Source organism: Opisthocomus hoazin, chromosome 3 (genome assembly GCF_030867145.1).
Source record: "Opisthocomus hoazin isolate bOpiHoa1 chromosome 3, bOpiHoa1.hap1, whole genome shotgun sequence".
In the NCBI taxonomy this organism is placed as follows: domain Eukaryota; kingdom Metazoa; phylum Chordata; class Aves; order Opisthocomiformes; family Opisthocomidae; genus Opisthocomus; species Opisthocomus hoazin.
The window spans coordinates 26,149,905-26,174,223 of record NC_134416.1 but is presented as its reverse complement, the minus strand read 5'-3'; the positions used below and the strand labels follow the sequence as shown (position 1 = coordinate 26,174,223).

At 38.9% G+C, this 24,319-nt stretch overlaps 1 protein-coding gene across 7 annotated transcripts in view; it reads left to right on the top strand.

The window, feature by feature from the left end:
• VPS13B (vacuolar protein sorting 13 homolog B) overlaps window positions 1-24,319 on the top strand; it is a 482,877-nt gene that overhangs the window by 100,909 nt on the left and 357,649 nt on the right. For all 7 annotated transcript variants that reach the window (XM_075415801.1, XM_075415802.1, XM_075415804.1 and 4 more), the window contains exon 17: window positions 13,544-13,728. In XM_075415801.1, coding sequence (XP_075271916.1) covers window positions 13,544-13,728 — 185 coding nt within the window. The remainder of the gene's footprint in view (window positions 1-13,543; window positions 13,729-24,319) is intronic.

The window sequence follows — 24,319 nt, the reverse complement described above, 5'->3', positions numbered from 1 at the left end:
CTGTATCTGTGTTCAACTCTAAGGTAGGAGAAGAATACTGTTCTGTGTCCAGTATCATTTGTTTGCTGTTTTCTCCTCATGCTTGTTCACTCTGGGACCCAGAGGTGCTTTTTCTTTTCAATGGGAATAGTCCTTCTCATAGATCAGGGTCTGACTTTGGTTCTAGGCTAAGTGTTTATGTGTTGTTTGTGCACAAGTAAGCATTCTCACCACTTCTCCTCAAGCAATTTTATCCTAGCTGTTTATAGCTTTGTATTATTTTTTTATAATTATTTCTTTAGCAATGCCTTTTAAATTAAGTAACCTGTCAGCTGTACATACTGAGGAACAGGTAATGTATTGAACACATGCTGATGTTCGGACCTCCATTGGGCCTGTATGTTCCGTAGACGTTGTCTGATTTTCAGTAGGTTTTAATCTCCTAAAGGATATTAGCTCCCAGTTTCTGAGTTAGATTTTTTTTTTTTTATTATGACGTGTTTTGGATGAGGATGTTAGAGGGCAATTTGAACAAAAAAGGAAGAACAAGAGAACAACTGAAGTCAGGCTTATATGGGATGAGGCCCTTACACAGTAAACTGTGAGAACAATATCTGTTTATCAGAACAGATTTAGAAATCGGTTATACCTGCTGCGGGTGCTTCTGATATGGATGCAAGAAATGGAAAGGATTATCTTGGTTAAGATACTTATATAAGAACTGTGTATTCATTTTTTAATTAATCAGAATTTTTATCCAGTATAACATGCATATTTTTTAAACAAAAGCCTACAGGATTTTGAAATAAATTTTTAATTAGTTTTCTTTGTGGATGTTTAACTAGCATTTCCTTTGAGTTTAATGACTGATTCCACAACGAATAATCACATAGAAGGAAATATTTGTTAAACATGCTTAGAATATTCCTTTCATAGTCAGGAAATGTGCATATACATGCATAATGACAGAATATGAGTCCCATTTTTGTATTTTTAATGTTTAAAAGAAGGGAAAATATAATTTTTACAATGCTGTCACTGGCTTAGTCACTTGCTTTGAAAGTACATGTATTTGTTATACTCTAACTTTTGTTTTGCATACATCTTGGATTTGGCTGTGTGCACCTATTACAGCAAGAAAATGTTTTTTTGATGTAGTGTTTTGCTGGCAGTATAGTTTCTTCAGTATGTGTACGTGATAATTTTGATGGTCTTGAAGCCTCACTAGGGCTTGTGGAGTTTTTAAGTCATGAAAAAGACGTAAGGAGACTCACAGTGAATAGACCAAAACTGAACACGAAATACTATATCCGTACCATCTACTTTGAAGTTTGTATTATTTTTGAGGAAAGAATGGTGCAAAGTCAATGCTTGAGTCAGTGCTTAAGATGGTAAATTTAGAGTTAAGAATAATTGTAGTCTTTGAGGTAAAAAGTAATATGCATTTACTGACATTTAATGTTTTGCTTTAAACAGCTTCTGATATAATTTAAAATTCTTTTAAGGTTACTAATTAATGAGGCCACAATACAATAATTTTAGCAGCCTTTACACTCTTTCTGCTGCTAGGCAGCATATAGCTGTGACTCTGTAGCACACCTTGTCCATTCATACTGTTGCTGCTGCTGATACCCTTGATCCGTCCTTTGCTTTATTAAAGGCTTCTATGGTAATGGGAGAAACAAAACACCCTTCCAGCAACTTTTCCATGCTGGAACTTCTGTCTTAAAGGATACTAGAATTGGCTTTTGGGGTACTTTAAGGCAAGGAAGAGTGGAGTTAGGTGCTTTTATTTACCTTTCTGGATTTAATGGAGTTCGGTAGTTGCCTGCGAATGCAGAAATGTGGCTTGGTTTCTTTTAGTCTTGTATACTTTCTGTTTGCAGCATCTCTGTTCAGTGTGATATTTTATTTTAAATACTTACTTTGTTTTAGGTAATGCAGACGTGTACCTTCTTACCTCTCTAATCTTTATGGTCTAGCTGTAAAAAAAATTGCCAGAATTTCAAACAGCCTTTTTTCTTGAGAGTTCCTCATATCTGTGCTGTTTGGAGAAGGGTCAGACGTCTGGGATAGCAACTTTTCCTCTGCAGAAAATACAATGCTACACTCAAATTTTCCCTTCTGCAGGATAGGGTCATGTCTGGTCAGCTGTGCTGGCTCTGGCAAATGGAAAGGTCCTCTCCATGCGACTCAGGAGGAGTACGGGGGTGCCATTAGGTTACGCAGAGAGGAAATTAGAAAGGCAGAAGCCCAGCTAGAACTCAGGCTGGCCACTGTTGTAAGGGACAACAAAAAATGTTTTTACAAATACATCAACAACAAAAAGAGGGACAAGGAGAGTCTCCATCCCTTATTGGATGCGAGGGGGAGTATTGCCAACAAGGATAAGGAAAAGGCTGAGGTACTTAATGCCTTCTTTGCCTCAGTCTTTAATAGTCAGACTGGATATTCCCGGGGTAGTCAGCCCCCAGTGCTGGAAGATAGGGATGGAGAGCAGAATAAATCTCCTATAATCCAGGAGGAAGCAGTTGTGCTATGCCTGCTAGAACCTGCTATGCCACCTGGACACTTACAAGTCAATGAGGCCGGATGGGATCCACCCAAGAGTGCTGAGTGAACTGGGAGAGGAGTTGGCCAAGCCACTCTCCATCATCTATCAGCAGTCCTGGCTGACAGGGGAGGTCCCAGATGACTGGAGCATCGCCAGTGTAACACCCATCTACAAGAGGGGCTGGAAGGAGGACCTTGGGAACTACAGGCCTGTCAGCCTGACCTCGGTGCCAGGCAAGGTTATGGAGCGATTCATCCTTAGTGCGTTCACTGGGCATGTGAGGGACAACCAGGGGATCAGGCCCAGCCAGCATTGGTTCGTGAAAGGCAGGTCCTGCTTGACCAGTCTGATCTCCTTCTATGACCAGGTGACCCACCTAGTGGATGAGGGAAAGGCTGTGGATGTCATCTATGTGGTCTTTAGAAAGGCCTTTGACACTGTTCCCCACAGCATCCTCCTGGAGAAACTGGCTGCCCATGGTTTGGATGGGTGTACTCTTCACTGGGTAAAGAACTGAGTGGCTGAGTGCAGAGAGTGGTGGTGAATGGAGTTAAATCCAGCTGGCGGCCAATCACAAGTGGTGCTCCCCAGGGCTCAGTTTTGGGTCCGGTCTTGTTTAACATCTTTATCAATGGTCTGGTTGAGGGGACTGAGTGCTCCCTCAGTAAGTTTGCAGATGACACCAAGCTGGGCAGGTGTGTCTTATCTGCTTGAGGACAGGAAGGGTCCGCAGAGGGATCTGGACAGGCTGGATCGATGGGCCAAGGCCAACTTTGTGAAGTTCAACAAGGCCAAATGCCGGGTCCTGCACTTGGGTCACAACAACCCCATGCAACGCTACAGGCTTGGGGAGGAGTGGAGTGGCTGGAAAGCTGCCCGGCGGAAAAGGACCTGGGGGTGCTGGCTGACAGCCGGCTGAACATGAGCCGGCAGCGTGCCCAGGTGGCCAAGAAGGCCAACAGCACCCTGGCTTGTATCAGGAATAGTGTGGCCAGCAGGAGTAGGGAGGTGATCGTGCCCCTGTACTGGGCACTAGTGAGGCTGCGCCTGGAGTGCTGTGTTTAGTTTTGGGCCCCTCACTGCAAGAAGGACATTGAGGTGCTGGAGCGTGTCCAGAGAAGGGCAACGAGGCTGGTGAGGGGTCTGGAGAACAAGTCTTACGAGGAGCAGCTGAAGAAACTGGTGCTGTTTAGTCTGGAGAAGAGGAGGCTGAGGGGGGACCTTATTGCTCTCTACAGCTACCTGAAAGGAGGCTGTAGTGAGGCGGGTGCTTGGTCTCTTCTGCCAGGTAACCAGGGAAAGGACAAGAGGCAATGGCCTCAAGTTGCATCAGGGGAGGTTTAGATTAGATATTAGGAAAAATTTCTTCATGGAAAGAGTGGTCAGACATTGGAACAGGCTGCCCAGGGAGGTGGTGGAGTCACCATCCCTGGGGGTATTTAAAAAACGTGTAGATGTGGCACTTCAGGACGTGGTGTAGCAGGCATGGTGGTGTTGGATGGATGGTTGGACTTGATGATCTTAGAGGTCTTTTCCAATCTATGATTTTATGAGCTGGGCTGTTTTCTTGTAAGTCATGTATTTGTAATTTTTGAACATTTGTGACTGATAATTTCTGAAGTGTTTTAAGAAATAGCAAAGAGGAAAGTCACAGTACTAATTTTGGGTAGAAAAGAGAGTTTGAAATTTAAAATCATTAACAGAATAGAATAGACTAAGAAATGAAGTATCTGTACTTTTTGAAAAAATTTGTTAGGAGATAATTAATTTGCATTTAAGATGCCAAATTTTGCAGCTCTGCTGGGATTAACAATGATAATTTGTCAGTAACTTAAAATAGTGAGTGTAATTTTAAAAGATCATATTGGATAGAAATCTGTATAAAATCCTTATTTGTGCTCCTAGTAGTTCAATAAAATTCTGTCCTACAAAATTATATTCTGTCCTACAAAAATGTCTTGAATTTACAGTATTATTAGCTGCTGAACTGGCTGTGTGAATTTTCCTCAGATTTGAGGGATGGTTTCTGTGAGGGCTGTTGCTCTTACTACTGACAGCATGAAGGGCTGGTGGAGGTAGCTGCTGTTCTCAGGGCTGCCATGGTCATGACTCTTGCTCCCCTGAAAATACTGGGTTAAGCAAGGATCTCCTTGCCAAGGGGCAGCAGCCTGTGTGTCCTGTTCCCGGCTTGTGGCATCCTGTTCAGCAGATGACTGCGTTTGTCAGGGCGGTTTTCTTTGCTGAGCACCAGCATGTTTCGGAGCCCTCCTGGCTCCCTGTTTTACCTGCTAATGGCAACCAAATGTCTCTGTGTGGCAGATTTAGAGGGTTGATTTAATGGCTGTTGCTGCTGCTTCTGGGGGGGGGGGGGGGGAGGAGGAGGAGAGGGAGGGGGAGAGGCTGCCTCTCTGGACAGTAAAGCAGGCTGCTCTGTGGGAAGGTGGTTCCCCAGACTGTGTTCCACCCCTGTGGCTGCTGAGAGTGGATTATTACACTGTGGTATCCGAAGTGGTGATACTGGGTTATAAAAGCTACAAAAATTTGTGACACTCGTTTGATTTTAACAAGCACAGGGCTTTGCTGTTTGGAGGTTTATGGCCACTAGCAACTTTTACCTGGTCACCTCTGGTGGTTTTGGTGTTCCTGGTCATCTGCAGCTGTTTAGTTACAGCATCTCCAAGTTACAGCTGATTTGTGCCCCCCTCAGGGAAACTGTCATTTACCAGGAGGTAAATGGTAGTGATTGTATTAATTTTGGGATTACTGCTTTTCTGAGTAGGAGCTAGTTCTTCTGGAAGGACACAAGGCACAACTCAAATAATAGATGTAGAAGTGCTCTGCTTCTGGCATCGTTCCCTCTGTACTACTTTCATCAAGCCAGGGGTTCCCTACAGAAAGTCCTTGTTTCTTTCCAGACTTCTGTTTTGTTTTTTTTAAAATACATATTGGTGTCTTGGTCGCTGTAATGAGTACTGATTTTTCTCATGGTCCTGATATTTGGATCTTGTTGGACATAATGCAACTGAATGTCATATCCCTTCCCTTGTCCCCACTAATACCCACAATCAGTGACAGTAAGAGTCCTAGATCCAAGTAAAAAAGTTACAGACCTTCTTGCAGAAGTAAAGAAAGAATAGAGATTTAAAGTGTAAGTAAGAAGAAACGTTCTGAATTGACATTAATTGCATTCCATGGGCGTAGTTTCTTATCCCTTGTTTTCTGATTTCCCCCACACTCCTTGTGGAGTCCTGAAGATACAACTTTATGCACAAGATTCAGTTGGTTGATTATGTGTGTAAAGCTAACCGTGTATATTAAGGATGTAAAGAAGACTGAGGGCTCATATTGTTATCTCCTCAGAGCAGAGAACTTGGACTTTTGTTGTTTTATAGATTGCTCATCTCACTTTAATGAGTCTTTCTGGAGACAGGTATGAACTAGTGATTAGAAAAGGAGCTTTTGTCAAAGGAAGTAATAGCAATTAGTGACTGACCTCCACTTGCAATCTGATGTGAGTTCAGATCCCTAGCGTCTGTCCCACTGACGGGCTTTCCTAAAGCCAGTAAGCTGAATTTGATCCAAGCATCGTAAATATGTTTCTCTAATGCTGCTGCAGATTTAACGTATCCCTGCATTGCAGTTTCAGCAGCCACCTGAGTTTATCACGTGTCTAAAAATAAGACTTAAAACCCAAGCCCTTGTTGGGTTTATCCCTTGTTTGGTATCAACAAATTTTTAGTTCAGATGTGTTGCATTTTGAGACACATAGGCAATGATTTAACTGGAAGTGGAGGTAGACTGTGTTCTTGCCTTCATGCTTAAAGTTTTAATCCAGTGAGTGGAAAGACTCATCTGGTGCTCAGTGTGGCTGTGTTCAAGATGAGGGAAATAAAGATTTTCCTACCCTCACATTTGAGGTCTTTGTTTTTCCTTGCAGTCTTTGACATTTTCTCTTGTGTCTCACAGCAGATAAAGTTACAATAACCTTCCCAGTGGGGTCACTGCTTCTCTCTTCCTTGTTGCTTCACAAACTAATGTTGTTATTTGCATGTAACGATCATCACTTTTAATCTAATGATCATAATTTTTAATGTCCAGATGTAGCAAAGCAAACAAAATTATTTTTAAAAACAGTCCAAGTTTAATGATCCTAACATGTATCTCCAGGGTCTTGCATCCTTTGTGTCAAAGGGAGTTTTATTTTTGCAAGGTTTCTTCCTTTTAGATATTTTGTTTGATTTTAGTAATAATTTTTGTTCTTGTAATAATGCGTTTATTTTTGCTTTGCTGTGGAAAGCTAAGCTTTATTGTTCCATTGAAACACACACTTTACTGAGAGTTGAGAATGGATGTTCTCTGTTCATTTTCTAAGACATAGTGAAACTTATACTTTGCCAGCATTGTTTTGTTTTCACAGTTGTTTCAAGGAAATCTGTGTTTTTTCTGAAGTTTGTGTGTGGTTTAACATGTTACAAACATTTTTCATCACTGACAATTTCAATTCCAGAACTGATGTTAAAAAAAAAGAAGTCAGTTTTGAAGTGATTGTGTTGTTCCCTTCTAATACCATATCTAAAATTTTTGGAAAGAAAAAGTTAATTTTTTTTAATTCATCGAAAGAAAGAAAAAAGTTAGTGGCTTTTGAAGTTCATTGTTTGCTCCTGTGTAATGAATTGTGTGATTAGCAGTATTTCCTACAAATAAGAGTCAAAGGCAGCTGCAGGTGCACAAAATTCACCTGTGTGAGAGGTGACACAAGATGTCAGACAGCCTTCAGTGAAACCTATAGGAGAGCAGAAGAGGTTTTGAAAACATCAGTCTTGGAGATGTTTTTGGAATGAAGTGTTCCAAAGCGGGTTTAATTGTTATTTTATGATAATAATTAACTTGGTCCTCTAGAACAGGTAACTGTATGTTGCTGTCTGAAGACTGTAAGTTTTGTTAACGTATGCAGACATGTGATGTGAGTTTTTTTATTGTGAGTAGTAGTGACTTGAGTCTTGCATTTAAAAAAAAAAAAATTCAAGATTGTAGTAAACTTCCTTTCCTTTTCTTCTCCCTGTGTGCTCCCTGCAGAGTTCTGATATTTGTTGTGAAGTAGTTTGACATTGTTTCCCTTACCTGATAATAGTTGCTGAAATGTTAAGAAAAATGATCAAAATTGTCATTTTGTTTAAGTTGATATGAAAGATCAGATTAACTAGAAATACGGATTTGTTAAAGTTATGTAGATGAAGCCTTTGTTCATGTCAAATATAAAACCAGCATACATTTTCTGTTTGCCTAAGAGGAAAGGTGTCCAAATTATGACTGAAATTATTTAGGCATTTAAATTACATTCATGTTCTTCTAAGGCACAGTTGCTGGGTTCTAGTAGCAGGTTACTGGTTTTGATATTGTGGAAAAAATGAACTAATCGTATTTTACTGTACAGGATATGAGTAATAACAAAAATTAAATTTTTGGAAACATTTTGCAGGTTCCAGCTTTGCAGTTGGGGACTCTGTATAAACCTTTAGAGCCAGCTGTTCACCGCTATATTATTTCAGTCACTCTGAGGTGTTGATTTTAAAAGAATGAGTTGCTGTTCCTAAAGTCTACAAACTGAAAATATTTCATAGCAGGCCTCTGAACTTACATGGATTGGTTATATAGGTGCCTATGCACAGTGTATAATAAGGACCAATTCATGTTTTCATTCAAAAACAGTGAAGAAAACTATTTTCTTTAATGGTACACCAGATTTATCCAAATATTTCAGCAAGTCTGTATTACAGTTTGTCAGCAAACTGGGTACAACCAAAGTGTATTTAAAAATCATTTAATTAGAACAGATTCATTTTCACTCCATGCCACTACACAGCAAGACTTGCTTGTTCATATTTCCTTAAATTTATTCTGGAACTTGTCCAAGTTCAGCTTTAATGAGTAGCCTGTCCTGCTAGTTACATTAGGATTTATTTTCCCCTGGAGAAGAGTGTTTGAATTGGTAGTTTTTTTAACCTGTTCAGTTAAATGAACATATGTTCTGAACTGCATCTTAACTCCTGAGTGTAAAGATTTGAGAAATAATTATTTCTATTGTTGTTACAGTTTTAAAGTGCATTTTAAATAGTGGTTTTAGACTCGAACTGTGTGCCATAACCATTTTAATACGGTGATGAGTTTGGATATGAAATCACATTCAGTTGCTTAATACAAATTTAATGATACAATATAGAAATAGAGATCTGACCTGTTTTGCTGAAAAAATTATTTGTACTTGTATTTTCAGTTACTGCTTGAATACATCTCTTGGGTCATAAAACTTTGTTAAATATAGCTCAGTACCTTATTAATGATGGATTTTCTGTATTAACAGGTGCAGTTTGGTAGCAAACTTGTATTTTAAGTTCTTTTAAATGAGTTATTTGTGTTTCAAAACTATTATAGTAAATCCTGAATTATAAATGTACTTTCATCACTAGCCAGCTCTAGTTAAAATTTCCTTTAAGCAACATTTGCTGCACACATGGTACAATAATTCCCCCTCCGCCTTGATTTTTTCTTTTTCCTATAAAAAACGATTTATTTTCTTCAACTTCCCATTCCTCCGAAGTTACCTGAAAAGGGCCAGTAGACTTTATTCTTTTGGGATTGTTAAAGTACAGTAAGTGTAGAATTTGCATATTGTTAAAAAAAAATTCATACACTGTTACTACTCCTACGGGACTATTTTATGTGAAACTTGTAAGTTTTAAATTTAGCATAGTTCAATACAGTAGCTGTAATATGTGTTAAATGGATAGTCAAACTTTTAAAGCAAAATCTTTTCCACTGTCATACTGTATGCTATGATTGTCATAGCTCTTTAGACACCCCCTAAAAGTACATGAATTTGTTAATACAAATGTGTCATTTTAGATGGAATTATTGTGGAGTCGTGTTCATCCTGAACTTTGGTGAAAAAGGTTTTCTGTCATCTTGCTTCCTTCCCAGTTTTCCAGTAGGGAACCCATTTTTTGAAATATTTAGACACTTTTTTCTGAAATATTCAGTTTTAATCCTACAAAAGAATATTCAGAAATACAAAGGAGAAGTAGAAAATAGAAGTTATCTGAAAGGATAACAAAAGGAAAAAGAACAGAAAAGAAAAGAACAGAAAGGAAAAATGTTACAATGCACTTTCTGCAGTGAGATAAATAATAAAAGATCGCAATGGATGGCTTGACCACAAACAAACAAGGCTAATACAAGTTCCCTTCTGAAAAGGCCTCTAATGAGTTGTGGTCTTTCCTAGCAATAGAGGCTGTACCGATACAAAATATGGTATTTCCAAGCTTCAAAGACTGATAGTTTCATTCAAACAATGGACTGCTTTTTTTTTTTCCATTCTGAAGGAAATTTCTACTACCAGATGCAAGGCTGAGTTTTGCCATGTAATCAGTAAGTGTTTTTCCTTCATGTTTTTTCTGCAAATGACATTTGAAGTGGGCAGTACAGTTGTGTCATCAGCTTCAAATGAGTTGCAACTCAGAGGCGGTCTTGTTTCCTCCCCCTTGCTTTTTTCCTCCCCCTTCTCAACATTTTTGAGACAGGTAAACCTGATTCCAAGCTTTGAGGTTGAAAAACCTTGGCCTAAAGTTAGTGGTTGCTGTTATAGAAGGCTACAACACCTGGTTTTGTTTGTTTTTTGTCCTCTATCTGTATTTACAACCATCTTCTGAGAATCTTTCATGAGTGTCTTCTTTCATAGGAATCAGTTTTTCTTTTATTCCCTTGTTTTTATTTTTAGTGAGGAGCAATGGAATTGGCTTTTGTGGATGGGCTTTATCTATGAAACTTTGATTTGTGGTGTAGACATCCACAGCTGAGATAATTATTGCAATCCCCCTTTATAGACATTGGACAGAAATAGTTCCCTGCAGAAAGCAGTTCGTTTAATCCTCAGATCTAGAATGAATGGATCTCTGTTTTTTATATTTATGTAAGTGCAGTTTTCCTTCCTTTTACCTTGAAAGCCATCTTAGAGGTTGTTTTTGGTTTGGCCTCGATAAAAGTCAGGTGCCCACCAAAACTGCTCTATCACTCCCCCTCCTCAGCTGGACAGGGGAGAGGAAATATGATGAAAGGCTCAAGGGTCGAGACAAGGGCAGGGAGAGATCACTCACCCGTTACCGTCACGGACAAAACAGACTGAACTGGGGGAGAAAAGGAAAGTTTAATTTATCACCAGTCAAATCAGAGTAGGATAGTGATAAATAAACCCAGATCTTAAAACACCTTCCCCCCACCCATTCCTTCTTCCCGGGCTCAACTTCACTCCTATTTCTCTACCTCCTCCCTCTCCCCCAAGCGGCACAGGGGGACGGGGAATGGGGGTTACGGTCAGTTCATCACACGTTGTCTCTGCCGCTCCTTCCTCCTCAGGGGGAGGACTCCTCACACTCTGCCCCTGCTCCAGCACAAGGTCCCTCTCATGGGAGACAGTTCTCCACAAACTTCTCCTCCAACGTGAGTCCTTCCCACAGGCTGCAGCTCTTCACAAACTGCCCCAGTGTGGGTCCTTCAGGAACAGACTGTTCCAGCGTGAGTCCCCGTGGGGTCACAAGCCCTGCCAGAAAACCTGCTCCGACGTGGGCTCCTCTCTCCACGGGTCCACAGGTCCTGGCAGGAGCCTGCTCCAGCGTGGGCTACCCACAGGGTCACAGCCTCCTTCAGGCATCCACCTGTTCCAGCATGGGGTCCCTTCCACGGGCTACAGGTGGAGATCTGCTCCACCATGGACCTCCATGGACTGCAGGGGAGCATCCTGCCTCACCATGGTCTTCATCACGGGCTGCAAGGGAGAACTCTCTGCTCTGACATTTCGGGCACCTCCTTCCCCCTCCTTCTTCACTGACCTTGGTGTCTGCAGAGTTGGTTCTCTCACATTGTCTCACTCCTCTTTCTTGACTGCCATTTCACCACAGTTTTTTTCCCCTTCTTAACCATGTTATCCCAGAGGTGCTGCTACCGTCGCTGAGTGCCTTGGCCTTGGCCAGCAGCGGGTCCATCTTAGAGCCGGCTGGCACTGGCTTTATCAGACATGGGAGAGGTTTCTCGCAGCTTCTCACAGAAGCCACCCCTATAGCCCCCTCTCTGGCAAAACCTTGCCACTCAAACCCCTAACAGAGGTGGATGTTTAATACTGTAGGTATCTAACACTTGAGGGGATTAATTCCTCTTGTTTCAGAGGAAATGGTTTTCAGTTATCTGTTTCCTGGTATTGACAAGGAATTGAGGGAGGAGATCTGTTTGTGACTTAAGGTGAACACTTGCATGTGCAAGTCCAAATTCAAAGTGATATCTTTGGCTGTACCACCGTGTCAACATGGTAGTTGATACATGTCTTCTGGCGTTTAGAATGCTTCTTTCCAAACTATATTTTTTATTTTATATGTCACACAGGCCCTATCTGCAGCTTATGGGCCAAAAGTGTTAGCAACAGAATATTTTGCTATTCTGCTTCTTCATCTAGATGAAAATGGTCATGGGTCTGAGAAGTGATGACATGCGTTTTTCTTCACAGTTTTCTTGGTGAAGGGCCACTGTCCTTATCAGGTGTCCAGTGTGAAAGGAAGTCTACTTACTGCCAGAGTTTTGTGTCACTTCAAGCTGATACCGATTTTAGAGTTTGAGCATCAGGAATGGCCTGTTTCTGAATTGATGGAGCATCCTGCAGAGTCTCTACTGCTAGTATGATCTCACATATGTTAGGTCATGTGGCTGCAAGCATTTTCTTGTGGAGCCAGACAGGAGATGCAGTATATTGTGGCTACTTGTGATAGTTCCTTGGAAGGTTTTGATTTTGCTGATCTGAAGAGCCATTCGGTGTCTGTAAGGGAACGTCTTCGCATTTTCAGGCCCCTGAACGTTTTGGTAAAGGATGGGATTTTTGTGGGCTAGGGGATTGCATGAGCAGCTTTAGCAGCTTTCCCTCATTTGAGGTTTTGATTCCCAATAGAACATTAACCTAACGTTGTTTTCATGTGGCTTTAGACTTGTCCCTAAAATCTTCTAATGGAGGAGATTCTCCAGAATAAGAATAAACTAATCTGGGGGGAAAGAATAAACTAATCTATTTTGGAGACACTGGAGAAGATAATGCTAAATAACACAAAAAGTACATTTCGGTGATGGAGCAGGAGGTGATTAGGGCAAGAATAATTATGTTGTAAATGTGCTGCAGGAAAAGCTCCAAAATGAGAGTATTAAAGAACCTTTTCCGTTTTTGTTGAATGTAGCAAATCAATCTGTTGCTTTATTTCAGGTAATAGTGTATGTATTAGCAAGAAGAAGTAACTTACTGACTTTGCTATAGTTGTGGTACTGCCTTCTTGTTCATAGTGGACTATATTGTCACAGAAGAGTTTATTTCCAATCAGAATATCCTTTACCTTGTACTTCCCTCCCAATGCCTGTCCCTGTCTTTCCCTCCTTCCCAGTTATAAGGTAAAAGGCATAGAAAAATATTAGAATCACTTAATGAGCTCTCTATCAGCCAAATATGAAATGTGGCGCTCTTTGTATTTTGTTGTATGGATATTATCTGTGTGGGGTTTTTTTGATCACTGGATATATGTCGTTTAGTGATTCACTTTAATTAAATAGAAATTTTTCAGAAAATTCAGTTTTTGAACAGACTTCTGTGTTTTTTGAAGAACTGTACAATTTTATGGGTGGGAGCACTTGGAATTGCTTTTATTAAATATTTTAAAACCAAGGAAATGATTACGTAAAAATATATGATTTTTCCTCTCATGTTTTGGAGGGAGATATAAAGTTAAATCACGTAACAGAAATGCTGTTTAGGGTGAATTTCAGTATAAGTCGAATCAGCTCTTACAGGAAGAAATTTAACAGGCACACAGCTCCAGTCTTACAAACTAACTGCTTATAGCTTGGTATTGTGTGATTAAGTTCTTAAATTGTTATTTTTATGCACTAAAGTAATGATTTTTCTTTTTTTTCTCTCAATATTTTAAACAGGACCAAGCGAGCTCATGTCCCGCTAACAGAATGCATATTTGAGCTTCCTAATTTGACAGTTCAAGCAACTAGAGCTCAAACCCTTCTGCTTCAAACTATTTATCAGAGCTGGTGTCATCCTGTTGGAAATGTCAGTTCGGTGGTGGTAAATGAAGCTTTACTGAATGAGGTTTTCCAAACTTCAGGTAAATATGTGATGCTTTTGGTTGAGTATTTATTATGGTACAGAGCAGTGCTAGTGAATGTGCATATAACTATATCCTTTAAATCCAGGCTTTACTTATAGTAGTTAACAGACAGAATGTTTTTTGTATGTCTATGGGTATTTATAGCTTATGCTTAAAATCCAGGATGTAAGCTAAGCCACCCAGCTTCACTCCTTGGCACCAATTTCTGGATGCATTTAATTTTCCCATACAGGATAATTTTTCCATGCTTCCCTCATCTGAAATATCCACCCTTGCTACCTTATATGGCGCCATGTTGTAACTTAAGATCATTCAGAGGTGAAACTGTTGGAGGAAATAAAAAATACTGGATTACTAAGGGCTTTATTAATCAATGGCATACATTGAATTTTTTAAAAGGTCTGCAGATGTTTCTCATCTAGTTTCATAAATTCGTCCAGTTTTATAAATAAATATTACTTAACTGTTGTGAAACGGCTGAGGATATGCAAGTCTCAGGGCTGATGATATAAATAGTGAAACTGGTTACCTGTCATCCTTTTGCAAAACACCCATGATTTTTTGGGAGTAAATTAAGGATTTTGACTAGCTTACAGAGAACACCACAGTCTTCAAGTGCGTAAAGGTCATCCAGAAGAAGATAATGTATTTTTAATTCATATTTCTGTGCAGGCTAGAATAATTTACACCCACTATTGTTTAGACCTATTATTGTTTATCTGCTGTGAATAAACACACAACAACAATTAATCTTTTTGCAATGTCCATCATTACCAGTCCTGGAGAATGTGTTAAGAGAATGATTCAGATGTAAATCATGACTTGAGGCAGAATGGTAGATTGGACTAGCACAGGAGGTCTTTAGCAGTCATATTTTCATTTTTCAGCCCTGTTGTTTTTTTGAAGTTAAATCTGTGTTGATCTGATGGAGTAAAAGAACTGTTGCATTTTCAGATGTGTAACCCTTGTAATAACAGTTTTAAGTGCTTAGTTTTTCCTTCTTTCCCTAACGTCACTGATTCTCTTCGTTCCTTATTCTGTGTGTATCACCTAAGGATGAGATTGTGAGTTTTTATTTTCAAGTACTGGTATTTCTGAAAGTAGCAGGTTTACAATCCACACCTCAGAGAAATGTGAAAATACAGTTATTTGATCATTTCAGATGGTCTTGGGATTGGCACAGTTCCAAACTAACATGTTCCATCATTTAATGTGTTTCTGTCCTTCAGTTCAATGAACTGTGATACAACTGTGCTAACAACATATCTGCAGAATAGAAATCTGGAGCAAGTATTTTAAGTACATACAGTAAAGTAAATGAACAGTATAGTACACTTGTTTTGACCTTCTCTTGTTTGGGGCTTAATGCTTGACCTGTTAAATTTTATACTTCTGTAGTTGTACTTTGCATTAACTAGATGAAGGCAACTCTGAGTTCAAGGCTATGAAATGATTGCTGTCTGCCCTTTTGCCCTAATTCTTGGCTTAGCTGATTCCATAAGTCTGCTACCTTTTGTTGGAATACCTTTGTGTAAAATTTATCGTCATGCCTTGTTGAAAATCATCCTTGGACTTAGTGTCAATTTTCACATACTTTAACAGTAACATGTACATGTGTAAGCTTCTAAAAAAACCTGACTCTAATTGCACAGGCAAGTTGGAATTTCAGCTTTTTTTTTTTTTTGTGAAGTTACTATGAGGATAATGTAGTCGATAAGGAACTTTTCAGTAAACAAGGCACATCTGTTAATCACTGATAATCTTTTACTGACATTCAGTGTAGTTTCTCTAACATAAAATAATAGCTGATGAATGTTCTTTGGGAGTTCTTGGCTTGGGTTCCTGCCTGCTGTAGCATGCCACTGTGCTCCTCTGGGCTTGTACAGATTAGCCTTTGGTGGGCTGGTGGCTCCTGTGGGTAGGCCTGGGGGTAGTCTGGCAGGGTATTATTTGGGCTTCCCCTCCTGCCATTGTCTCTCCGAGCATCTTTGTGGGTGTATAGATGAGATTTTATCATATAGCCTAACATCTCTCAGAAATAACAGCCTTTTTGTCTATGGTATTGTGTTTTCTATCTAATCACAGCTCATTTTAGCTATGCACAGTAGTAGTACAAAAGTACTTCAAGAAAATAGCTTTCTGTCCTTGTGGTGTTGTGGATTAGTTGTTTCTTTGATCAGTTTTGTACAAATAATGCAAGTATAAACACATTTGCTGTATTTTCCTTTATCACTCTTTCCATTTGCTCCTTGGCTTTTTCTGATTTTGTTTCTACAAAATTGTAGTGTTCTCGCAGGAAAAATTAACAATGTGATTAAAGATATCCCTACGTTTGCTTTATCCTGTTTCCCAAGGGATATCTTTCTTGAAATTCGTTGCTTCATTCTGCTGTTCCAAGAATCATAATGTGTTTGTTTCATGAGTACTGTTCACAGAATCACAGAATCACAGCATGGTACTGTTGGCCAAATTATATTCTACCTTTACGTTTTCAAACTTCTAAAAGCCATTTTTCTCACTAATTAGAAATATAGCAGGACAAACAAATATGTCTCTATCTAGATTCTTATTCCCTTGTTAAAAATAAAAATGCCCTGCGCAGACATGACATTATTCTCAAAAAAAGAAAGGGCTTATGTAGTTTGTCTTCCTGTCTTTAATGGTCTGCTGTTATCCAGAGATTTCCAGAAGATCTGCCTGCCTACCGTCTGGATCACAGGATTTTACACATTCTTGATACACAGTACACCACCATGCTTTTTTTGTCCTTTGTGAACAAACTGTGCCCTCCTGTAGAAGTGTTCTAGTTGTGCACTACCCTTCCAGATCTGTACTGCCAATTTTGAAAATATACTGAGACTTCAAATTTTTCTTCTGTAGTTTACTACCTGCACATAGCTGGTCTTAAATGTGTTTGCCATTTGTTTACATAGCCTACATCTTTCTCAGCTGCCTATGTCTGTATTGCCACTTTTCGTGTGGTGATTGAAGAGTTTTGGGGCTGAAACAGTTATTGCTGAGCTCCTTGTGTCTTTGTTGAGGCTTTGTGCCAGGTGCTTTTTGTAGAGTGAGTGATGTGCCTCCATAACATACTGATTCAGTATTACATGAACTCAAAAGTGATACCCCAAGCCTTTGTATCCTCTCAGCATAGATCTTTTTTAGCAGGAATTCTGGTCCCTAGTTGTATGCTTATTCCAACACAGCCATCTCCTCCAGTTTTAAAACAGTGCTGACAATATGAGCTAAGACATACTGTAGGGAAAGAAGAACAGACAGATGAGTTGGGAGGGAAAAGAAAGGAAAAATGGAAAGGAAGGAAAAAGGAAGAAAGAGGATCAACTAATAAAAACGGGAGAGACATGCAGTGGAAGACAAGGCAAGGAGAAGCAGGTAGAAAGAGTTAAAGTAGAAACGCAGTAGAAGTTAAGAAAGCCAAAATTTAATAGGAAGACAAGTACAAATACATGAGTTGCAGGAGGAGGAGGGAACATCAGAGAACCACCCATGACTATTGGCACTTTGACATGCTGTGGAGAGTCTCACAAAGTATGAAGGCCTCTTTGGGAACCTGTCTGCTGGGTAACTGCTGAAAGACTTTCTCTGGATGTAGTTGAAAAAGGGAGCTCTGCACCGTGTAGTTCCACAAACATGGGAACAGAATTTATAGCTAGTATCTGAGGTTCTGTCCTACAGTTTCATCTGGACCAGAAATGTTTTTCTGTTCCAAAACTTCCTTCAAAACTAATTTAGGCTGAAGGTGGTACAGGGATTCAGAACAAACTCTCAGGCTCTTTCCTGTACAAATTCTTGTTGGGAATAGATTCATGGAATGCCGGGAAGGGAAAACTGCTTGAAGCTTGACACTCTTACGTCCCCTACCTACCTACCTCCCCCGCGCTGCAGAAACCGTTGTCTACTAGGAGAAAAACACTTTCCTTGAGTATTTCATAGTTTGTTGATTACTAGACTTGCTGTCTTCATCAGATAGTTGGAGAGTTTCTCTTTTGATTAACTTGTCCAAAGGCAGGCTGTTGGACAAAATAAGTTTTGAAGTCTCAAAAGCAAATTGTGTGTATTTGGTTTCTGACAGAATTTAAGAATGAAGTGCCTGTACTGTGAAAAAATTGTACTTGTCATACATATTAGTAAGGTCTGTTATCTTAAAACTACCAATAAAAAGATGTATATGATACTGTGCCTAGTTGATTGAGCTCAGAACTTGTGGAAGACAGGTAGAATGAGTATTTCAAGAAGGACATATTGTTTTTACAATATTGTTTATGGTAAATATGTTTAAATATTATGCCTTCCTTAGCTCTAGACTATTTAGTTGTGCGAAGAGCAGATTTTTAATTATAACTGATTTGGAATTTAAAGATACAGGTAATGGCTTAATGGGATTTTGGAAAGCACCTACCTCTCTTTGTTGCAGTGACACCTTAGCACTTTTGTAATCCACACTTTTAAATGCCTGCTTAGCAAAGTTTCTTTTCAAATGTCAACTGGTATTTCTGGGGTTCAGAGAAGCCAAGGCAATTGAAAATTTTGAGATAAATATAAGCAATGAACCTTACTTGAAAGAATAGGCTTTACCATTAAAAAAATACAAGAAAGATTCATAGTGCCTAAAATAGATATGCAAGAACAAAAAGAATTGAGAATTTAAAATAGTAGATAGGAATACAAAGTGACAAAATGCAAAATAAGAAACAGATAAATATAACAGCTGCAAACAAGTGTTTGCTCTTTTTCATGGGTCAAGAAAAAGGCATTATTAACTTTTTGATAATGCGTGGCACCTAAAATAGAGAAAAAGAACAAAGGCAGTCTTCAACCCACACATAGCTCTTTGGAAATTTATGTTTGTCTTTTGGTTTTATTTTATAATCCTTGTGGTATACAAAGATGACAGTATATTACATGTCAGTTAAATAATATGTTAGTTCTTACGCTTGCACATGCTTGTGAAACATCTCGATTTTGCATTTCATCCACTATATAAATGTGGAAACAAACATGAATCTGAAATGTATTATGCTTCCCACTTTTTTGCAAGTGGATGTACTGATGTTCATAAAATTCTTTTACAGTTACTATTGTACAATTTTTTTTTTACGAAAAGAAGTCTGCAAAATATAAACATTTTAGGAAGATAGTGCCAGTGAAGAGCTTTCAAAGGCTGAGCATAATTAATCCTATGGAGTAATTTTACTGTGTATTTTTTCATTGTTTATTAGTAGGTACCTGAAGCACTCAGTTTCTAACCATTTCAGCCTGCCAAGAAAACATATACACAGTCACACATGGCTTTAGTTTACTCTGGAAAACTGGAACTTGCTACCACTTTTTCCTTGTCCTACTCAGGTAGTTCATTATTTTGTTGACAGTTCGGTTCCATTAATCTGGTATTTTTGGGAAAATTGCTTGCAGACCTTACATTTCTCTATTGAAGGTGATCAAATAGGCATTTGAATCCCTCATGTAAATGATGTCTTAAAGTTAAAATAAAATCTACTTTCCAGAAAGTAACTGTAAAACTATTTTATGCAAGATTTCATGTGGGATACCTTAATGGTTGAATAATAAATTTTACCTCATAAAAATGAAATTCAATAATACAGTAGCTTTCTCAGCGCAGTAGCATCTGGTTGAATCTCATGAGAGCCAATATTTTCCAACTCATTAGGATCATGTCGTTCTGTATGTCGTCAACATTGACTTAGCCAAGCTACCTTTACTTACATAACCGCCAAACTATTAAATAGGTCTCTTGTGGAGTGAAGTCAAATATTCCTCTTATTTTGCTTTTGCCTTGGAAGAGGAGAAGAAAATGTACATACTGTAACATTTAAACATCTGGTCTAAACCACATCAGGGTAACACTGAGGAAAGTAACAGGATTCGGTATTCTTCCCAGGTGTACATATAAAAAAGGGTTGTGGAGCTGCTGCATAGTTCTTTTAACCACTTAGGAAAAAGACTGAAATAAGTGACTTGCCTTTCTAATTCCCCTGTTTTTAAAACTGCTTTTTTCCTCTTACCTGCTCCCCTGCCACCAAACCTCAACACATAAAACCCGGCAAAAGCCCAACATTTCGAAGTTTAGTGATAATGCAGGTTGTTAAGCTCTAAACACTTCCTCGCAACATATTGGCATCTAATCTCTGTTTGTTCTATATAATGTGGCCAGTTTTTGCATTCATTTGATGGAGTATGACTTAAACTTTCTGTTTAAAATCAAAGTGCAAGAGTGTATTCTCACAAGTATTTGCTTGGGAGTGGCAGGACACAGCTGTATGAAACTTGCACAGTATAAATAGTTTAGTGTCTTGCACGGGTGATTGTACCCATGCGTCCTCATCCGGCATGTAAGCTTCTGAATGCAACGTGTAGATAGTGTTATTTTTAGACATTGTACATTTCTATGGAAGTCTGCTAGATTATCAGCTCTAATTACGATGGAAACAGAATGTTGATAAGCAACCTAAGCACAATTTGTTCTTTATCTTAATTATTTGACGTTAATATAGCTGTCTTTCACTTCCTCTTATTGTGGAGATTTTCAGGGATGTTCTTAAGTCATGAACTGACTTACGCTGAACATGGGATAGGTGGGACATTTTATCACTTTAATATGTAATCAGTGGGGGTTAGCCTGTTGAATATCTTCTTAAATTCTCAGCCTGAAGCAATGATTCTGTAGTGGCCTGAAATGAGGAACTAAAGTGTGAAATATGCATGTAAATCGATAATTATAATTTTTTTCCAGTCTAATTAATATACACTAATGAACTTTGAATTTGAATAATACAGCACTGTGATGAAAAAGTGGTGGTAGGCATACTTAAAACATTCATACAAGCTTCACTCTGATTTGTAACATCATGCTAAAGAATCTAATATACTTAAAAATCCACTTGAGACTTTTTAAATGTCTGTTGTGGCGAAAGTGAATGTATACATAGTGTCAACAGCACAGTCAAGGAGAAAAAGAAAAGCTGAAAAAATCAATAGGTTGTGAAAGGAATACATATATACATGAAATCTATAGATATACTTTTATGTATATAAGCTTCTTTAGTTGAATTGTGTTTCAGAATTGCAGGAGAGCTCGGTTCGGTGTGTCTGTTGAAATTAACAGCGTACTCTTGTTGGGTAGGTTGGTGGGCTACCAGAACCGAGACACCTAAGCTTAGAGCTATAAATAGTGGCCTTCCTCCAGCGTCTGTAGTTTATTTGCACAAATAGCAATGGAAGCTGTGACTGAAAGCACCTGTTTTATTTGTTCAGCTGTTAGCTTTATGTTATTTCTTGTTCTGTTAAGAAGGGTATGTTTGGACAGCAGGGCGTTAGGCTGCCTTTTTGCCTGGTTCTAGCTGCCATGTACTACATCAGTTGAAAAACTCTACAGGGATGTTGAGGTGATGGCTTCTTTTCTAAGAGCAATAGAGCATGTTGAGACTAAGCTACTGGAATTCAGTGTTATGACAAGAAGACTGGGAAGAACGTAAGTCATGAATCTGCTGTATAATAGGAACTGGAAAATTTCTGAGCAGAACTCGGAGCAGACACATAAGAAAGCTTCAGAGAGAACAGATTCTGGTTTTGGGGAGGCCCCGGAGAAGTTGTTGTCAAATTTAGAGTGAACCAGGAAGCCATCAGTGGTTGCTGATGTAAGAATAAAGCATGAATGAGAAGGCCATGGTGGTTTTTTGGTGTCTGTGTTTTAGGAAAAAGGTGCACGCAGAGATCCTGCAACGGAATTATTGACCCCTGTCATGCTGCCATTTGCTGAACAGTGCTTTTCAGAAGAGCGAAAGGAAACTATTTCTTTGTCCCTGACAAACAATAATAGGGTTGTCAGAAAATTCGAGTTGGAACAGCCTGCAGGATGTCTCTAGTCCAATCTTCTGCTCAATCACAGTCAGTTACGTGATCAGACCAAGTTCCTTAGGGCTTTAGCTACTCAGGCCTTGAAAATCTCCAAGGGTAAGAACGCCCCTACCTCTCTGTGCAGCCTGTACTACTGCTTGACTGTTCTCATGGTGAGAAAGCTTTTCCTCCTATCTGGGCAGAACCTTTTGTGTTTCAATATATGACTGGTGTCTTTCATCCTCCTGCTGTGGAGAGCCTAACTGTGTCTTCATCACAACCTTCTCATATGTACTGGAAGGCTGCTAATATGTCAGATTTATTACTGCCATTTTTCACCTTTTTAAACGTTAAAGCGAAATCATAACTGGGGAGTCCTAGCTTAGTGTTAAAACTCAGCGATGGTGCCTCTGGAATCTGGTTCTTGTTCTAATTCTCATGCCAGCTAGATTTAACCTGAGCTTCAATGCTATAAGTACATACAAACTCAGTCACACTGTCTGATTAAGTAGAGTAGTGTATGACATCGAATACTTCCAGCTCAGACCATCGCTCTGTGGTAGTTTGACAGCTGTGGAAATTTCAGAAGTCAATATCTCTGCTTTTCCCCTTCAGATTAAAGAATCCACACTTTGCAGGATATTAGATCTGTTCATATCGTGAGATATTCTGAGAGGGAAATGAAAATGCATACAGATGATACAACACAAATGATCAATAGTTTATGTCTACTAATTGTATAATCTTTTCTGTTTATGGTTTCATGGGACCTTTTGTCTTAATATGTAAACAAATCTGTTTACAGAAAGGACAGAAAGTGTGTTTTTACTGGACAGTACTAACGTGCAATTAGAGCAGTGCTTTGACCATGAACTGTTTAGGTTAGTAGTATGCCTCTAAAGGTGGGCAGTTCTTTTGGAGAAAAATTCTACCAATGGCAGAAATGCACAGTAACATAAAAAGGTAGTAACAGTAAGGCAGACAAAGTTGGTGAAATGTTAGATTCTCAGGAAACTATAGTAAGCAAGACAATTTTTAAATTGGTGTTTTACAGTTTTGATTTTGCTTTTGGAGGGGAATTACTGAGGAACAAACGCAGAAAGGGAGGTGTTCTGTTACAGTATTATTTAGTGGTATCCAGTGAATGTCCCCTGTCTGTTGTGTGAAGCGCAGCAGGAAAATTAAAGATGGCACAGCAGATGTAACTGCTTTGATCTTGCTTTGAAGTATTGTACTATTGTAGAAAGTATTCCTTACTTTGCAGTATTATTGTTGTATGGTGGGTTTTTTGGTTTTTTTCCTTGACTAAAGATACCTATGACCCTATGTGATATGTTAATTAAAAGCTAGGGTTTTAAGGAGATGTCAGAGTTCTACGTATAACCACAGCTCCTGAATTTTGGGAGCTTTGTATTAAGCGAAATAAGAGCTCCTACATCTGCTTAACATCCTCCAAAACATACTTTGGAACCAGGGCTGCTGTCGATTCAGAGAAAGTAATCAGAGCTATTTCCAGAAACACCTTTGTTTTAGTTGGAGATCATCTGAATAAGCATAGTCCCCAGTCTGAGCTTAGTTTCTTTCTGTTACGATTACGTCATAAGGCTGGTATGGATACAGATCAAACAAAATGTGTGTTTTATTTTTAAGTCTTCCACCCCTCCCCCCCTTTTTTTTTACCCTTCTTTTTTGGCTTTATTTTCTTTGTTTCAAGGGCAACATCATAAATAAATCCAGATATTACACCTTCTTATGCTGATTTATCCTGTATTTACACCCTGGCTTTGTTGCTGCATTTCGTTCATGATCTTTTCACGCTTTTACTGTTCTTGTGGTGGATCCTGGGATATTTGACCCTTATCTTATTCTTTATTGAATATCTTTGTTCCAGTCTTTTTCCTTTCTCCATTTAATTTGCCTCTTTTTCTGCCTTTCTTTTATGAACAGCAGGAGATCTGATCAATTAGGTATGGAGCGGTGAAATTGTTTCTCGCATGGTAGATTAATGTTCTTTGTGTTAAAGATGCTTTTTTTGAACCAGCAATTTTTGTAACCTTTTTATTCCCCCCTCAGTTATTGCAGGGCATGGGGACTGACTATGTAGAAAATACAGAAATTAAGAAGAAATGCAGCTTTTGGGTAGTGTTAGAGAAATGTTTTCAATCTGGACTGATGCAAAGGGTTTTTTGAAGTATTCCAGTAATTTTTCAAATTTTCCAATTTAAGACATTGCCATGTTTTTTTCTCAACCTGCTATTGGAAGAAGAAAAGCTGCATTGCTCTAAGGGATCTGATTTTTTCAAGAAACTACATTTAGTTCTCTGTCATATGAATTGTCACCTTAGCAGGAGTGTATTTTAGTAATTGGAATTAGAAAAATTTCTAAAGAAAAGTACTAATAAGTAAAACTGTGAATAAACTAGTCACATGCTTTACTACAAGCTGACTGAGAGGAACTTCTGTGCTGACTTAAAGAACTGTCCTGACTATTTCAGAAAGTCAAGGAGTCCTTGAGATTTCCATTTTCATCTGTCTTCCATAATGTTTTTCTTTTTACTGTCTTCTCAAAGAAAATATTTCCTGAAAAATCCCTTCTCTGGTATCTCTGTAATCAGCTTATGTAGTGTAAACTCAGTGGCTTGTACTCACAAGCTATCTGGTATCTTGGTTTCAGTTTAGATAGGAAAAAAAACATTCTCCAAATGGTTGTATC